The 18,556-nt window shown below is 42.3% G+C and overlaps 1 protein-coding gene across 2 annotated transcripts in view; it reads left to right on the top strand.

Moving 5' to 3' along the window:
• The first annotated feature begins 2,931 nt into the window (after positions 1–2,931).
• Positions 2,932–18,556, top strand: part of RBM28 (RNA binding motif protein 28) — a 28,365-nt gene continuing 12,740 nt past the window's right edge. For both annotated transcript variants that reach the window (XM_054563889.1, XM_054563888.1), the window contains exons 1-11: positions 2,932–3,166; positions 6,877–7,035; positions 7,356–7,450; positions 7,840–7,915; positions 8,495–8,587; positions 9,585–9,656; positions 10,459–10,663; positions 10,823–10,965; positions 12,757–12,829; positions 15,355–15,464; positions 18,234–18,307. In XM_054563889.1, coding sequence (XP_054419864.1) covers positions 3,049–3,166; positions 6,877–7,035; positions 7,356–7,450; positions 7,840–7,915; positions 8,495–8,587; positions 9,585–9,656; positions 10,459–10,663; positions 10,823–10,965; positions 12,757–12,829; positions 15,355–15,464; positions 18,234–18,307 — 1,218 coding nt within the window. In that variant the 5' untranslated portion in view covers positions 2,932–3,048. The remainder of the gene's footprint in view (positions 3,167–6,876; positions 7,036–7,355; positions 7,451–7,839; positions 7,916–8,494; positions 8,588–9,584; positions 9,657–10,458; positions 10,664–10,822; positions 10,966–12,756; positions 12,830–15,354; positions 15,465–18,233; positions 18,308–18,556) is intronic.

Raw genomic sequence — 18,556 nt, 5'->3', positions numbered from 1 at the left:
TTGGCTCAGAAATTCTTGCTGCATCGCCACTCTGGGCTGAGGCCCAGAGAACTGCCAGCCTCCTAATTACAGGCATTTCTCATTGGTGTCCTAGTGGCTGTAGCGCCCTAGCATCAGAGCTGCTTCGTGCCATGGAAGGAGCGCTTGCTGTTTGCCTTTGCCCATGCTCAACTTCTCTCTGCTGTCTCTTCCTCACCTTACTCCTTGCCAGCTGCTCTTTCACTGTCCCCATGAAGGGTTCTTGGGTTCATGCACACACCTCCTGATAAAGCAATCCAAGCCTCGTATAACCCAATCAGTCTATCTGCTTCTCTCTCTCTCTTTCTCTCTCTCTCACACACACACACACACACAGCTTTTTTGTCTGGAAGCTCTGAACAGGGCTGGTGAGATGGAGTAGGTAGGGAGGTAGGGGAATACAACTGGTTGTTCACCAGCTCCTTTTCCAAATAATTATCTTTGACTTTATAAAGAGGTTGAGACTTTGATGAGACAGCCCTTCCCTTTTGTCTCATAACTCAGCCCTTACCTAAAGCAGGTTTTCCACAGGAGTCTCGGTAATTCTGTTGCATACATGCGCCCTTCAGTTCCAATTCTTAGTACTATAGGGAACTGAGAGACAAACAGCTTCATTCATTCAATTTCTGTAAAATATTTTATTGAATACTTACAATGTGTTAGGTGCTGGGGCCAGAGAGATGAACAAGGTAATGCCAGCCCCGAACTTAAAAAGTTGAAGGTCTTTTGGGGAAGGCAGACTGTACAGAGTCATTCTTAAAATTATTACAATAGAACAAGTAGCTAATAACAGTTGTGAGAAGTGCTTAGAGCAAGTGTGCAATGATATAAGAAGGTTTGGTTTGCAAGGGGGAGCAGAGCCAGAGGGGTGGGATTTGGGAGAGGTTGTCTGAGAGCAGCGCAGGCCCCTCACGCTTCCTTTCCCGGCTCCTGCACAGTGATGGATGAGAGAGAGGCCAGTAGTTTATTTCCCCTGGCAGCCGCGTTGCTGGTGTGGTGCAAGGTACCACGACTCCTGCTATTTAATAAAGAACCCTGCGTGTGTCCTGGGTAGATGGATGAGCAAATATTCCTGATCGAAGAACCATGTGGCGTTCCTGATATGCATGGACAGGAGGGGATGGGGCTGAGGCTGAGTCTGGGAGACTGGGACGGGGAGCCAGGTCTGAAATTTCGGAAGTGTAAAAAGTGTCAGCTTCCTTGTTATCCTCCCCTGGGACCCAAAATTTCTCCACACTGTGGGTGACTGCTGCCCCCTGATGGGCACAGGGGCACAATATCATTTTGTCCCTTAAGGGAGGTTTGGGTCCTAAGTACTTAAAACTTGGCATGGTAGGGGGTGCCCTAAAGGAATGTTGGAACAGCCTCCTCGGGGTTCTTTTCTTGGTGTGCACTGCAGCCAGGACGGGGAAGGCCGCCCCATAGCTGGGGCCCTGAAGCTTGCAATTTAATCTATGGGGATGGAATTTTGATTGCTAAAGTGGTGAGGGGGCAGAAGAGGAGGGGAAAAAAAGGAAGGAATGTGGAATTTCAATCCAACTTTATTTGAAGGACCCTCCCATTTCCTTTGTCTATTTCTCTCTCTTTATCCTGGATAGGATTAACCCTACAGCCTTAAAAATCTGTTTGGTATTTCAGTACTTTCTCTCCTGAGTTATGTGTTTCAGAATATCTGTGGCATTTTCTTTTAAGTGTATATTTATTACTTACTTGAAGCTAGGGCTTCATAAATCTGATGCTGGGTTCTTCCTTTCCCCCCATTACTATCAACCAGTCATCCATCCATCCAGAATTTATTGCAAGTAAATGGGTAAGAGGAAATTTATTTTTCACTGTACCATTTGTACATTTTGAATTTTCACTATCATATGTTCAGGTCATACCATTTAAAAATGATTCTTAAAAAATGCACTGGGTACTTTTTCAGCTGGATATTCTGCAGGGTGCTGCAGTCTTGCACTCAGTTTCTGAGCCTAATGGGATGGCAAACATTCTCTGTGTTTCATGATCCAGGAGCACCCAGATCTCCTGACCACTGAGATTCCCTTAGCCTTGTGCCTGTCTGGTATGACTTGAGAGACCTTCCCCTGTCTCTGGGAGAACCTAGGTTACAGGTGTCGGTCTACTCACACTGACTGTATTCTCCATGAGGGCAGGGATCCTGTCTTTTTCACCAATTTTATCCCTAGAGCCTAGCACATTGTAGGAACTCAGTAAATATTTATTGAAAGAATGTTTGTGTACTATATATGTGTACTTTAGCAGCTGTAATTTGCGAACCGTTATAGGCACAGTTTATAGTTATCTGTTACAGTGTGACAGATGTCTACCTTCTCCGAAAACATGAGAATTGTTTGACGTTTGTGATGTACTTGTGTGTATGTGCATTCTGGCCCCATTTTATTTTTTAAAAAATATTTTATTTATTTATTTTTAGAGAGAGGGAAAGGGAGGGAGAAGGAGAAGAAACATCCATGTGAGAGAGAAACATCAGTTGGTTGCCTCTGGCAACCCGAAACCCAGGCTTGTGCGCTGACTGGCAATAAAACCTGCGATACTTCCGTTCGCAAGGCGGTTCTCAATCCACTGAGGCACGCCAGCTAGGGCTAGAAACTAATATTTATTTAAACATCCATTATGTGTCAGATCCTAGGTTAGGCCGCGAGCAAAAACGACTTATGCCTGCTCTGGTAAATTTGGGATCAATGTACTGGACATGTGATTTTTAAGCAAGGGTGGAAAGTAGCTAAGCCTTGGCAGGAGGCGGATGGGCGTGGGTGGAGTGGCGCTTGGACGAGGGGTGGAGACCAGTTCAAGAAGCTCCGCCCCCGAGCTACCTCTCCCCGCCCCCCCACCCGTTCCGGAACGTGTTTTCCCCTCCCACTACTTTTTCCTTCGGACTCTTTTGAGTGAAGAGCATTTCCGGAATCTCTCGGCTGCTTGGCGTGGTGTCCGTGCGGAAGCGTGCTCCTTGATTTGCGTGCTTCTGCCTGGTTCATTCGCGTTCCCGCGAGCTTGTTTCCTGGCTTCATGGCCGGGCTCACCCTGTTCGTGGGCCGCCTCCCTCCTTCGGCCCGCAGTGAGCAGCTGGAGGAGCTGTTCAGTCAGGTGGGGCCGGTGAGGCAGTGCTTCGTGGTGACTGAGAAAGGTAGGGGGCGGGGCGGTCGAGGGTTGGGCCGGGGTTCGTGGGAGCGGGACAGGGTCGGGGGGCGGTCGTGAGACCACCCTCATGAACTCCAGCCTACCAGAATTCTTTACTTGCTCCTAAGAGAAGGGCCTGGGAATTGAGTTTCTTTTACAAGCTGGCTCTGCCCTAAATGAGTCCAAAAAGATCTTCTGTTTCTGGAAGTCAAAGCGCTTTCCGTTTATTATGCACGCTCACATACAAGATCTTCCTGGTAACTGAAAATAGCAACCTTTCAGTAAAACATCGGTAAGGCTTACTGAGAGGCAGCTGATTGCCACGCACGGTGCTGAGTGCCATACGTGTTATCTCATTTAATTGTCTCAGCGTTCTTGTTAGGTGGAGAGTCCTAGCCCCATTTTACAGACGAGGAATCTAGGGCTTAGGGAAATTTGGTAATTTAGCTGTAAAGTTTGTGCAGCTAGTAAGTAGCAGACCCAGAATTTGATCACCAGACCCGGAGTTCTTAACCATTATGTTATTCATTTACTCAGTTATTTATAAATATTTATTGAATGCCTACTGTGTGCCAGGCAGTGTTGTAAGGTCCTGGGGATACAGCAGTGCACAAAACCAAACCTTGCTCTTATATATGCTTTAGAGATGGGGAAAACAAGCAATAAACAAATAAGCAAAATATGTAGTGATAATGGTGGTAAATACTAAGGGAAAAATAAGCCAGGGAAGAAGGATAGGGAGTGTGTGTGTGTGTGTGTGTGTGTGTATTGTGTTAGTAACAGAAGGACATGTGTGCGCATGTGTATGTGTGTTTGGGGTGTGTATAAGGTGTGCAGAGTAGCCAGGGAAGGCCTGGAGGTGAGGGAGTGAACACGTATCTTTCAGTGGGGAGGAGCAGTCTAGGCAGAGGAAACTTAAAGCTCAATGATACTGAAGGGGACTGTGCCTTGTATGTTGGAGAAAGAGCATGGAGACAGGGGCACTTGAGTGAAAGGAAGAGAATTAGGAGATAATATCTGGCTATCGGATCATGTAGGACCTTACAGGACATTGCAAGGACTTTGGCTTTTACTCTGAGATGGGAAGCTACTGGCTTTGAGCAGGGAGTAGTAAATACAATCTCGCTTACATTTTGCAAGATGCTGTCAGGCTCTTGGGTTGAGAATAGGCTGTTGGAGAATAGGACAGAAGCAGGGAGACCTCTTGCCGTAATCCAGGTGCGAGATCATGGTGTTGGACCAGAATGGTAGCAATGGGTGGTAGAAAGTGATTGGAATGTGGATATTTTGAAGTTAAAACTGAGGGCCTTTGCTGATGGGTCGGGTGTGGGGTATGAGGAAAAAAGGAGTCCGAGTCAAGTCTGAGTCCCAGGTTTTTGGCTTGAGCCACTCGGAGATGTGTACTGCCTTGTGGAACCCCGCTGTATGCTTCATATTCTGTTTGATGCTCATCACATCACTGTGAGGGAGGGTTGGCGTGTATTGGAATAAGGATGAATTTTTAGGGTTTTACTTGTAAAAGCATTCCTTCCCCTTCCCTGGACTTCAAGGGATACTTGAGATAGGCACCTGATGTTACCCAGAACACACGTTTAGTTCCCTGCTAAGTCATCAGGCTCTCTCTCTCTCGGTGTCCTTTGCCTCTCAACAGACACCTGGTGGGCACTGGCATCCTGTGCCCCCTGCCACCAGTAGTATCAGAGTAGGTGAGTCGGCAGGCTAACAGTGTGCTAACAGTCACTCCATCCTTAGCTGCTATTGTGTTAGTAACAGAAGTTAGAGTAGGATTGTCAACATGGCTCTGATTGCTATATGAACTGTAACACCTTCCTGGCTCTTTGTCCTCCTAAGTGTAGGTGAGGTTGAATGAGAGAATGAGAGTGCTGTATAGCAATTTTTCTTAAATTGCAGATCAGTACCCATTAGTGAGTCTTGAGTAGGATTTTTAAGTAGAAGAAATATATCTGTATATGGTAAAGCATATGTATTCGTAACATTTTCTTTTGGTTTTTTATAAAGAATATATATGTGTACTGGGTTCTGCCATGACTTACTTTCATTACAGTGGGTTGTCAAAAACAATTTAAGAAACATTATGGTGCAGGATAGTTGTGTTTCAGGGAAGAACAGGCTATTGAGTGGGAATTCTTTGGGTCCCCAGAATATAGGCTATGTGTAACCTTACCTTTTCTATCTTGTGTATGTGGTCTAAATTTTTAAAGAAACTCTTATCCTGGCTATTGTCCTTAGTTTGGCTCAAAAAAGCTCATAAAAAATTTTAAAAATGAAAGAAAAAAACTATATTTTTCTGTTCACGCAGCCTAGATGTATTGAGGAGAGTGCCTCACCTAGTGGGAAAGGAGAGGGGGGTGTGGAATGAAGTCTTACTCTGTTTTGGTAACTTGGGCATGCCACTTAACCTCTTTAAGATGGGACTGAGTTCACAGAATTGTTGTGAGGATTCAAGTAAACATGTGGGTGTTTTGTGCAGACATAAACAACGCATGGCGTTTATTGTGAGGACATGTTTTTATTTTGGTGCTGAACTCCTCTGGGTTTCAGCTGCTTTGTTTTGGTTGTACTGAGCAGGAAGAGCCCTGATTTTTCTTGGTCTTATTTTCTGAAAGGTGAGCGCGCAGGCTTTTGTGAGAAATTGCTCCTGGAGAAAAGGACCGATCTCCACATCACAGTGTACATTCCTCGTTCCAAGGGTCATCTTTAACCAGTTTAAGTGGTTCAGTGTCCCGTATGTGAGAGCTTGTAACTGAAGCAGGTTCAAGTGTAGTTGAAAAAGAAGCAGAACACGTGAGCCGTGTTTCTTGGGGTAGTAGACAGACTACTTGGTCTGCCTTTTTCCTTTTTGATGCAGTAAATTACTTAAAATTTTACTACCGAAAAATGTTAAATGAAAAACGTACCAAAAAAAGCAAAGGTGGGTTACAGTTTTTATTTTGTAACTATTCATTTTCTTGGTCCTAATATTCTTTTCTGTGGTCCTTCTATTGATGGAGTCGCATGGAAAGAGTGTGAGGCTGTAATGAAGAATTCAGGTGCTGATTCCTGGGGGACATTAACCAATTCATTTGCTTTCCTCTATCTCAAATGATTCATTTGGAAACAAAGGATGATAATATTTCCTTTACTTACATTAGTGTGTTCTGAAGATAAGGTGAGATAAGAAATTTATAGCTGCTTTGGAAAGGTTTCATTTGCTCTTGGTCACTAAGGGTTGGTAACCATGGTGTTTACAGGTGCCTGAAGCACGGTTTATTGTTTGAGGTTCTTTGGTCAGGGCCTCGCTCCGCCATCATTGCTGATCTCTTGTGAGGAGGAGCTGCATCATTGCATGTAATTTCCAAAGCTGCCAAATTTGCCGTTCCTACCCTCTCTGGCGATGTTCCCTTATATTTGACGTGGAGGTCTTTTTTAGGGGTATAAATTTCATCATGGATCTCCGTAGTCTTGAGATTGTCAGGAAAAGAGGAGGAAGTGGAGCCAACAGTTGAAGACACCAAATGAGAAGAGGAAGCCTAAAAAGTTCTGAGCAAAGTGGCAAAGGGGCCACCGATGTCAGCCTGTTTCTATCCCTCCTGAGGATTTTGACAAACTGATGATAGGATGGCCTGGCAGTGTGTCTGCTAGTCTGGGGCTTTGAGAATTGCCTGGTTTAGGGCTCTCGGCTGATGGTTCTCTGTCCCCCACCCACTCCCTGCCCAGGGAAGAAGGCATGCCGAGGCTTTGGCTATGTCACGTTTTCTATGCCAGAAGATGTTCAGAAGGCCCTTAAGGAGATCACCACCTTTGAGGGCCACAAGATCAACGTGAGTGTTGCCAAGAAAAAACTGAGGAACAAAACCAAGGAAAAAGGAGGAAAGGGTGAGTTTCCAGTAACCAAAGAGAGTTTTCTCCCTGGGTGAGGAGGAGGTGGAGAGGTGCAGTGGGGGTGGAGGGAGCTTCTAAATTTAAAGTTTCCTTAATTTGCTTTTGATATCCAAAACCATTCAATATATTTGGTTACTCATTTTAGTCTTTTGTTTACTTCTAAGTCTGAAAAATCCTGTGGTCCTGGCTGTTGCCATAGTGAACCCTGTGGTAAATGCCATCTGTTGTTAGTAGCTTGTTTCCTGTGATGTTCTGGGCCTAGAGGTGGGTGGTTTTGGAACACAGGCTTAGTCCATTCCCTCTTATTTTTCTAGAAAATTCAGAGTCCCCAAAGAAGGAGCAGAAGCCTGAAAAAGCCAAAGTAGCAGATAAGAAAGCCAGATTAATTATTCGGAATCTGAGCTTTAAGGTGAGTGATGGAATGCAAATGCTGCATGCGCTCAAAGCTTTTGGTGGAACTCCTTGCCAAGATGCTGCACAGGACGTAATGCGTTTTGGGAATGAACCTTATTCTTGTTGAATTCAGAAAATGGCCTGTATACATAAGAATTTATTAACACAACAGGATGCCTTCTTGAGAACAGCCCTCAAAGAGGGGAGGAAAAGCCCTCTGCTATATGTCCTTTTTGCTTTGTAGACACAAAGCAAGATGTCTTCTGTTTAGAAATGTTTTTCCTAGTTTCAAAAGTAAAAAAGGAGTAAAAATATTCAAATTCTTATTAACAAACTAACGGAGTAATTAGTGTTTCATGTTTATTTGCTGGGATAATTTTTTTCTTTCTTTACTTTTGTCCTCAGTGTTCAGAAGATGACTTGAAGACAATATTTGCTCAATATGGAGCTGTCCTGGAAGTTAACATCCCTAGGAAACCAGGTACTAGCAGACCTTCATTTGGTGTGGGTTAGATCAATACTATTTAACGTAATGTTTTTTTTCCATATCACCCTTGAACTAAGCGCTTAGATCTAGAACTGCAGCTGGATGGAGGTGGGGAGAATGAGAGACATCTGTTAATAGTGTCAACAGTAAAAACTTAAAAAGAACTAGAAATACAAGGTTCGTATCACACTCTTTGTGAGCCCCAGATGTCGTGATGTATATAAAATATTAGGCACAGTGCTTGACAAGTAACAAATACTCATGTTATAGTGCTGGTGGTATTTGCGGTTAGATATTTTTAGTTTAGATATGCCCTGATGGTATTTTTAGTTAAATCAGAACAAGTTTTAGAAGACAAGTTACAGTTTGAGAAAGTGAACTGTCTCTCTGAGCCCAAGACAGGGTATCCTCAGCGGGAGCATGTAAGCTTTGGCTAAGAGGGTGGCTGGTTGGCAGGGTTTGGGCCATCTTGTCACCTGGGTTGCTGTAGTTACCTTCTTAGGTCTCTTGGCTGACCCCCCGCCCCCCGCCCCGTCCCGGCTGCTTCTAACATCTTTGTACATTTGCACACAGATGGAAAGATGCGTGGTTTTGCTTTTGTTCAGTTCAAAAACCTCCTAGAAGCAGGAAAGGCTCTCAAAAATATGAACATGAAAGAGATAAAGGGTGAGTTTTCTATACCCATGCAATTGACTCAGGTATTTCTGGTGTTTGGGTGAATTAGCACAGTAACCAAGTTTCTACATTTTCAAAAGGTATTTGCATTGTTGAGAGTCTCACTGCTAATATAGAAGCTATTTTGGTGATGTATTTCTAACACTTGATCTTAGGGTTAAACTCAGAGGAACTTGTTTCATTGTTCTCTTTTCTTTATTTGATGATGAGTGTTCTTTTAAATCCCTAATGAAAAAATATTCCAGAAATAATCACTGATCGATGTAGGTTGCTGTCTAGGGCATGTGGGATTTGCAGGTCTTTCCCTCTTAGTTATAAGCTTTATTCTGCATCTGCGGGCAATTAAACTGACAGTGAGGCTACTCTGGGTATTGATTTACCAGGTACTAAAAAAAGGATTGGCTTAGAGACCGTCTAACCTCTGAGTATGGCGCATATTATTCTAGTATACCTGTTTTGCCTCTTGCTGGTCTAACTGGAAACTTGTTGATCTAAGTGGAAGCACTGGTATAATTATTTTTTAAAATTCTATCTTATCCCAGGTGTGGCTGTGTAGAAAGACAAAATTTCTGTTCATTGATAAAAAGGTTAAGGTTTAAAAAGAATAGACAGCTACTTAAAGTTTTATTTTATTTTTTAAAAATTTTATTTATTTATTTTTAGAGAAAGGGGAAGGGGAGAGGGAGAAAGAGGGAGAGAAACATCGATGTGTGAGAGATATATTGATCTGTTTCCTCTTGCACGCCCCCAACCGCAACCCAGGTATGTGCCCTGACTGGGAATCGAACCTGCAACCTTTTGGTTTGTAGACCAGCACTCAGTCCGCTGAGCCACACCAGCCAGGGCTCGCAGTTTTATTTTAGGAACACCATCTTCTAAATTGGCAGTAAATGTTTTTTCCTTTTATTCTTTACCGTCTCTTTGATGAATAACAAGTGATTTACAGGAGATAGAAATGTTAAAAAGATGTTACTTTTCTGTCTAACAGGGCGGACAATAGCTGTGGATTGGGCTGTGGCAAAAGACAAATACAAAAATACACAGTCTGCCTCTGCCCCAGGTAAGATGTGGTGCTAGGTAGGAGGGGTTGTATGTTTTGGGATGAGTGTGAAAAAGGCTCTACTATAAAAGTATAAGGAAACCTGCTGTCGGTGGGAATATTGGGCTGAACATACAAAAGCATAAGATTATTACCCCCTCTCCCCCAAATGATACTGAGGAGTAAGAAAAACTTTGAATTCCTACTGACTCAGAAACCCTGAGCTCTTTGTCAATTCCTATTGTTCCGTCTGGCGACCTGGTCCCACCCCGCACTCTAAGCCCACTCCTGCGTGTGGGTGTGAGTGAGGAGTGGGCCTGAGTTCGTTGTTCCTGTACTTGCTGTCCTTTCCCAGCTTTTCATAATAAGGAATGATGGGACGTTAAGAATAGGGAAACTTAAAGTTTGCATTTTATTTAGAAAATAATTGGCTTTTAGGCTACCAGGAGTTCAAAGAGAACCCCCCGAGATTAAAGTTCATGGCTGGGCTCCAGCGTGTGCACTGTGTCGGCTGCCGTGCGCGGTGGTAGGCTCCTTGTGGAGGCTCGGTGCTGCTCCTCTCATCCCGAGCCAGATCACAGTCAGGCTTTTGATGAATGAATGGCACCGACTCCAAGGCAATCTCAATGATGAGGGGCTTTTGTTATTGCTTATTTTTTGGTTTTCTTTTTTCATACTTTCTTTTATTCTATTCAGTTGGAAAAGTACATGAGATTCTCTAAAACTAAAGAAACTAGGAACTTGAGGGTATTAGTGACTGTTGTTAAAATAACCTTCTTTAGATACTGAATTAATTCCTAACTTTCTTTACCTCTCTGTGTAGGTGAGGAGAAGAGACCTGAACCTCAACATCAGAAATTAGGTAAAGAGAATGGCAGGAAAGAAGAGGGCAGGGGAGAAGAAGAGGATGATGATGATGGTGATATGGAAGAAGAGGAGGAGGAGGAGGAGGATCGTGATAGTGATAATGAAGAGGTGGAGAAGAATAAACAATCAAAGGTGACCAAGCCTGTGGAAATTCATAAGAGGTAAGCAACTCAGCTTGTTCTGAGACAAGAGAGGAGGATTCAGGATTGTCTGTGAGGGCCATTCCTGCCCCATCGTTGCAGAATTGCCGTGTGTCATCAAGGGGGACAGCCCTTCCTGCCCACCAGGTCCTTAGTCCTGAATGAACCCTGCCATTGCAGAGTCACCAAGAGAGCAGCGCCCGCAAAAAGCAGTGAAGAGGATCAGTCCGAGGAGGACAGCGACCTGGAGGAAAGTGACAGAGGTGATAGCGGAGAGGAACTGGGTCAGAGCGATGCCGACACTGAAGAGCGGGAGGATGAAGGTTTGCCTGGGATCTTTAAGTGAATGCTGAGCAATGTGCGTCAGTGCAGCGCAGGCCTCTTTAAATAGAGCCCTGAGGTGTTCTGTCAAATTGAGGTTGAAATGCTGAAGGTGAAAACTTTGTATTCCTTCTGAAGAGTTTTCTGTTTTATTTTTAAAATGAATTCAGAGTGGTGCTGGAGGGTGACTAGTTCTAGGGAATTTAAAATGTCGCTTAATGCTGCGGCACTGCCTCTCGCTTGATTGTCCAAGTTGGCTGACTAACTGGATACACAGGGGACTGCATCTAAGATGAAGGTGGATTTTAAACAATTCTTTTGAGTTGAGATGGGGATGAAGGACCTCTTGGGGCAAACCCTGTTGCTGTGTTTATCAAAAAAGTTGAGTAAACTCAATGCATTTATTGAGGGAGGAAGGTCATTACAGAATGAAGAGTGGCCAATAGCTGGTCCTTTAGTTTGCCGGGATGGAGGTTTTTATTTACTTGCCAGGTCATTCCCTTCTGCTTCCTTTTCTGTAAATCTGGCATTTTGGTTGGCCCATTTAAGAAACCTGAAGAAATAAGCTTTTTCCATGAGGAGAGAATAGTAGATACCTTACAATCAAAGAAACTTTTATACTGAAGGGACTATGAGACCTTGCATTCTACAACCAGATTCAGCTGTCTATTACCATCCTTTCCCTTGAAAAAATTATAGGACTGGTGCATAATAATGAGAGAATATTAATAAAAAAATACCCTGCGAAAGAGTATAATATAGCAAGTAAAACTTCCTCACCAATCCCCCAAGGTCCCCCAAAGTAACCACTGTTGTTTCTTATCTTTCCAGAAAGTTTCTGTGTATATATAAGCATGTATATCTATTCTTAAAAACAGTGAGTCTTCGTTATGGCTAGATCCTCAGCCACTTAGGGCCCCTTCCCAGATAGGACCATTGTTACACGTTTTTGGTGAATCTAAAAGTAATTAATACCTTTAAGGGTAGACACACACACACGCACAATATAGTGTGTATTATATATATGAATGTATGTGGGGTTTTTTTTTCTTCCCAAATGTCCTACACTTTTTTTTTAATCTTCACCCAAGGACATTTTTTCATTGCTTTGGGCTGCAGGTGGGGGGTGGGGAGAAGAAAGAGAGAGAAAGAAATAGCGATTGGTTGCCTTTCGTATGTGCCCTGAGTCAGGGTCAAACCTGGAATCTCTCAGTCTACAGGATGATGCTCCAACACACACACACACACACACGTGTATATATTTTAAAGGTTTTATTTTTTTTTTAGAGAGAGGGGAGGGAGGGAGAGAGAGAGGGAGAGAAACATCAGTGTGCGAGAGATACATCTATCTGTTGCTTCCCAACCCGGGACCTGGCCCTCAACTCAGACGTGTGCCCTGACTAGGTATTGAACTGGTGACCTTTTAGTTTGCGGGACGACATCCAGCCACTGAGCCACGCGAGACAGGCCTACATGTTTTATATTTCTAAAAAACTTACATTTTCACTGCAGTATATGGGATCTATTTTTCCCCCACACTCTTACTACATTGGATTTCATTTATCTTTGGTTTCTGCCAATCTGTTGCTGAAAAAATAGTATCTCATTTCTTGTGTTCTTCTTTAATTATGAGTGAGTTAGAGCATCTTTTTGTATATTTGCATATCCTTTGTTCATTTTCAATTGGATTTTTAATTGATTTATGCAAGATCTTTATACATTTAAGAAGTTAGCCCTTTGTTGTATGGCTTACACTAGTATTTTTCAGTTTGTTGTTTTTCTTTTTACTATAGATGTACAAGTCTCAAAGAAAAAGAAGAGGAAATTACTCTCTGATGTGAATGAAGGGAAAACTGTTTTCATAAGGTATGCCTTTCTACTTCAGGAACTGCTCTATTTGTGTTGCTATGATAGGTTTCTCTTTTTTTCCTCTCTCCCTCCCTTCATTTTTTCTTCTTCTTTGTCTTGGTTTGTTTGTTTGTTTGTTTGTGTGTTTGTTTGTTTTGGCACTAGTTTTATAAGCTAGGCCAGAAAGTTAGATGCCTCTAAGACCATTAGCACATTTGGGTCTAGGAACATGCCAAACAATGAGAAATGTAGGAGAATCAGAACTCTAGACAGGGTAAATAGCAGGGGTCATCATATCTTGTCTTTATTTAGATTTCATTCCTTGTATTTGGGGTGGCGTCATTTGGAACCAATTAGTTCTTCAGCTACGAGAAATGTTTTGCTTGCTGGCCTTTGCTTTAAGGGGAGTGCTGGAGAGGGCAGCACCACTTTTTTAATGCCTAACTTACCAAACAGTTTCTTTTTCATGCCTAACTTACCTTCTAAAGTAGTGTCTAGAATAAAGGTATCCCATCTGTTCCTAGGGAAACTGAGGGAGGCAGTTGGTTAGAGCCGGGTTTTATTTCATGTTGCCATTACTATTTTAGTCCTACCGACCGCAGTGACTTGGCTCTTGGAGAAGATTGGGATATCTTCAGCGTGCCTCACATCGGCCTTCTTGTTCTTTCCTAAGCGCCAATGTGCAGGGCCATTTGAATCTTATTTTGGAGATGTGTATTTTATCCTCTTGCACAATCTTTTAAGATTGTTTTTCTTATACAAGTCATCTATGTCTAGTATAGGATATCTGGGAAATAAATGTGCAAAAAGACACAAAAAATTAATTTTAATCCCTACTCAGAAAACACCCCCACACATGCCCACATCATCATAAATATTTACAAAGATGAGTTTAGCCTGTATATGCTGTACTGTAACCCATTTTCTTCCTTTATAGCATTCCTCTCCATAATTTCTTTTTACTGTGTTATATGGAATTGCCATATAAATAATTTTGTACTCATCGAGGATTCTGACAGGAAGGAAGAAACATCACACTTAGAAGCCTGTGATCTTATTACCAAGGATACTGTTCTAGACACATCTTTTAAGTGAACAAAGAACTTAGGAAGGTAAAGGCATGGAAGAAAGAAAACTGTGTACATGATGAGCCAAATCAGAAGAAGTGATGTAACTACGACGTGTCTTACTGCAGAACATTTATTTATTTTTTTTTAAATCTCAGTTACTCCATAAGATAGGATTGTTTATGGGGATGTTAACTGAATTTAAGAGAAGTAAAATTGTAGATACTTATTTGGGACTTTTTCTTACCCTGGAAGGCTATGCATAGCTGGGGAAATGAGGACTCTACACTGTGTTGAAATTTAGTAAAACAGAATCTCCTGCCAACATTTTTTAAATCCCATGGAGAGAAATACGTAATTTTCTTTCTTTTTTTTTTTTGCATTTAGCCACTAAACTTTACCATGTTTGTTTTTGAGTTATTTTGAAGGATTTTTAAAAAATTCTTCATTGTTTTCAAAAAATTGCTTTCAATTACAGATGACATTCAGTATTATTGTATATTAGTTTCAGGCACACAGCACAGCGGTTAGACAATTTATGAAGTGATCTGCCCAGTAAGTCCAGTACCCCTGGCCCATACGTAGTTATTACAATATTCTTGACTGTATTCCCTATGCTGTACTTTACATCCCCATGACGGGTTTGTGACAGCCAATTTGTACTTTATAATATTTTCACTTGAAGGATTTTCTAACTTTTGTAAAAGTTTAACTGAAACCTGGATTTAAGAGCAATGCAGAGGAGAAAATGGCTTATCAGATGCGAGACACATTTGACTTTTCTCATTAGTTTACTGTGAGTTGTTTGTTTGTAATAAGGGAAACTAATTTTGGCCAACTTGAGTGAAAAAGCAGGTTTGTTGGATAAATGTTAGGTTGGCTCATAGAATCAAAGTTGTCAAAGAGCAGATCTCAAGGAGGCGGGAAACTCTGATGTGGCTGGGCCCCTTCTCTGAGGATGCCCTGCCATTTTTTTTAACTTCCTAAGGTATTACAGTTTTTATAAAGTACGTTAATCTAAGTGCACAAGTCAGCAAAATTGTTCCTATTTATATATCTGGGCATATATATACATTGACATATACATGTTTACATACGGATGTGTACATGTATTCATGTAACCACTACCCGGATCAAGATACAGAAATTTTCTGCCCCTGGAAGTTTTCCTTGCGGAGAGCACTGCTGTTTGAGGCCAATCTGCAGCTATAACTTCTGGCTTTGTGTATGTCTGTTTAAGTTTTAATTCCTGGGAGAGAATCTGATTGACCAAGAAGGGCAAGGGTCAGAGCCATATATTATATTAGCGGCAGGGCCACCGAAGGTCACCCTTTTTGGTGCTGTTCCTGAACAAGGCAGTGTGGTCATGGGCAGGGGAACCACTGCAGTTGGTGTCTGATTCACTCATTCTGTGACCAGAAGATGGGATCTCACTTTTGCAATTGACCTTTCTTGTGACCTAATTGTCTTCCATAGAAACCTGTCCTTTGACTCAGAGGAAGAAGAACTTGGTGAGCTCCTCCAGCAGTTCGGAGACCTTAAATATGTCCGCATTGTGTTGCATCCAGACACAGAGCATTCTAAAGGTATTTTCTGTTGGATGGTCAGTCCCTAAAAGAGCTGAGGCTGCTGCCATAGCACCGACGAGGTTAGATGAGAACCGAATGTGTACCATTCTGAGGGGTCCACGTTCAGCCCAGGTGTCTGTGGTCCATAGAAGCACCGAGGATGTTCTGAGGTTTTCATCCATGAAAGCATCAAATTCAGCATCTTTCATGCATCTGCCAGCCATAATTTTGTCTAGCTTGTTAGGCCCTTGTTTGATTACTTTAGAGTAATGAATTCCATTTGTTGTTCTTTGAATTTCAAATATGGTAGCATCTCATGGGTGTTAATCAATCCACATTGCTTGACATGAGATGGAAGCTCATAGAAACTTTGTTGCAGTGGTAATAGTCAGAAAGAAAACTATCTAACAGGAATGGTGCCTTAGTTTTTTTCCTCCTAAAGTTATTTCTTTTGAACTTCCAGTGTTGACCACTCATTATTTCAGCCTATTGTTAGGTAAATATCTTTTCAACCCATTCTTAAACTTTGATTTCATCAATTGCAGTCGTTCTCCTAAAGCAGTGAATTCATTCATTTTGATTCCTTTGTGATCTACCAAAAGTTATGAATCCTCTCCTCAGAAAAATGCTACTTCTGAGGGTTTCTGGGCTCCGTGGAGCTTATCTGTGGATTAATAACCTACATTCTAAATCTTCTTATTTTCCAAACTGATGAGGCCTGAGCATTTTTGGGTTTTACTTAGCTAAGAAAGATGTACATAAGGCCGTATGATGGAAGGAAAATGGAACTGCTTCCTGGAGATTAGGGATCTAATCCCAGCTAAGCCATAGAGCAGCTGGCTGATTTTTGGCAAGTCATTTCACTGCTGTGGGCTTCAGTTTCTTATCTGTAAAATTAGTGGGTTTAACAAGAATGATTGCTTAAGGTGCCTTTAATATTCAATTATTCTTCTTGGACCTTCTCCATTTCTAGTATGTTTTTCTAAAAATGGGCAACTAGAATTGCATAGAATGTTCCAGGTGTGGTAGGATATTACTTTACTCTGATGGTCTTTTGTCCCTTTTTGAGTGCATGGTGTATTGTTTGGTATTTTCAGAATGTAGTCTACAGTTGACTTGCTTCAGTTTCTATTTTGGTCTGTTAATGGGAGCTGAGAGTTAATGATCTTAATAAGCATAGTTTTCATATTTATTAATGCATGCCTTTCCCTAGCTCATACTAAATTTTTCTGGTGCTTTTTCTGCATATTCGCTCAGGCAGCCTTGTGTGCCTCCTCTGGTTTACCCCTGTCAGCGAGCCATTTCACTGCCAGGGAGAGCTAAATAGTACCTTAGACATTCAGGGGCGTGTTAAGACCGAACCCTGTACTGACTCTGGAAATTCCAAGTGTAAAATTCTTACCTATTCAGAGAGAAGTACCCATTTTTCTCATATCGGACAAATAGGCTAATCTGCCTATTAGAAACATTTCCCCCCATATTTCTTTATTATTTGTTTCTTCATATTGAATATTAATGTCAGGCATTATGGTAGGTGCTAGGGATAGAGAAGCAGCCAAGAAACATGGCCCTTATTCCGGAGGCATCCAGTCTTTTTGGAAAGGTGCCACCTGACCAGTGCCGTAATAGAGATGTAAGTGAAGGACCGGCAGGGTGGACACTCGGCCTGCCCGGAGGTGGCACGGAAGACCTCACTAGACTGTGCCCCTTGGGTCGGCCTGCCCATGCATTCCTTCAGTTAATGAGCTGCATTCATTCTTCTTCTTTTTTATTTAACCCTCACCCAAGGACATTTTTTAAATTGCTTTTAGAAAGAAAAGGGAGAGAGGGTTTAGAGAGGGGAAAGGGAGGGAGAAATAGAGGGAGAAAAACATTGATTGGTTGCCTTTCCTATGTTCCCTGACCGGTGACTGAACCCTCAGCCCAGCCATGTGCCCTGATTGGGAATCAAACCAGCAGCCTTTTGGTTTGCGGGCCAGGGCCCAACGAACTGAGCCACCCCCACCAGGGCTGCCATTCATCCTTACAGGGGGCAAAAGAGCAGTGCCCCAGTAGCTCTAGGAAATGAAATGTTTTCATATGTGAGGGAATACTAACAAAATATTATGAAATTTATATTTCTTTTTTCTGGAGTTTACCAAAAGGTGAATGTCTTTTTTTTCTTTGCTTATAAAAGCTGCTTTTTCTCAATAGCAGAAAATAGGATGCGCTGATTGACCCTGCATCTAACCAGTGAAAGATGTACCTGTGGAAGCTCTGAAGCAGGAGCTAAGAACTGAGTTCTTGGGTTTCTGGTTCACTGCTATATGCATTTGATAGAGGTCTGGGCCTTTTATTCCAAGAGGCGGGTGTCCCCTTGTCTAATGCCTCCCACGTAACAATGATGACAGGCGAGCTGTAATTAATTTCAGGGTTAAGTGATCGCTGCCTCATTTTCCAAATCCTCTAATAGGCATGCAGTAAGTGATGCTGAATAAAGTGTTAGGCTGGAATTTCTCCAGCATTTCTTGTGGATATTTGTTATTAAGGAGAGAGATGATAAGACTAAAGTTCTAGGAACATTGGGAAAGATGAAAGAAGTAATAAAATTTCATTTGTGAGCAGATGTGCTACTTTACCTGTCTTTGACCCTTTACTGCCTGACACAGTGCCCGTCTCATGAAATTTAACAAAAGGATGCTACCACCCCTTCCACTTGCGTCAGCCTGCCACCGTTGTGTGTTGTCTTTGGCTTCCTGGTGGGCCATGGGAGTTTAGCTTCTCACTTAATTTTGTCTCTCTGTGCAGGTTGTGCATTTGCTCAGTTCACGACTCAAGAAGCAGCTCAGAAATGCCTTGCAGCTGCTTCTCCAGAGACCGAGGTAAGGAAGATATTTCCTTTACCCTGTAATTTAGGCAGTAGTGGTTCCTGGGGCAACATCTGATGTTTCTGTAATAGATAGTAAAGTAATCATACTAAAGTGAACAGTTTTTTAACATTTAGGGTGTCATAGGAGCTCTCATTAGATAGGCACATGCATTGCCTTATTTAACCCTCACATCAGCTTTGTAGGGTTATATACGGTTAGTGCAATTATTATCCCTATGTTATAGGTGAGAACAGGTAGAAA

This window comes from Pteronotus mesoamericanus, unplaced genomic scaffold (genome assembly GCF_021234165.1).
Source record: "Pteronotus mesoamericanus isolate MK-2021 breed Mesoamerican mustached bat unplaced genomic scaffold, CSHL_Meso_final scaffold_85, whole genome shotgun sequence".
Classification (NCBI taxonomy): domain Eukaryota; kingdom Metazoa; phylum Chordata; class Mammalia; order Chiroptera; family Mormoopidae; genus Pteronotus; species Pteronotus mesoamericanus.
The sequence above is the reverse complement of the archived record's forward strand: the minus strand, read 5'-3'. Positions and strand labels throughout refer to the sequence as shown.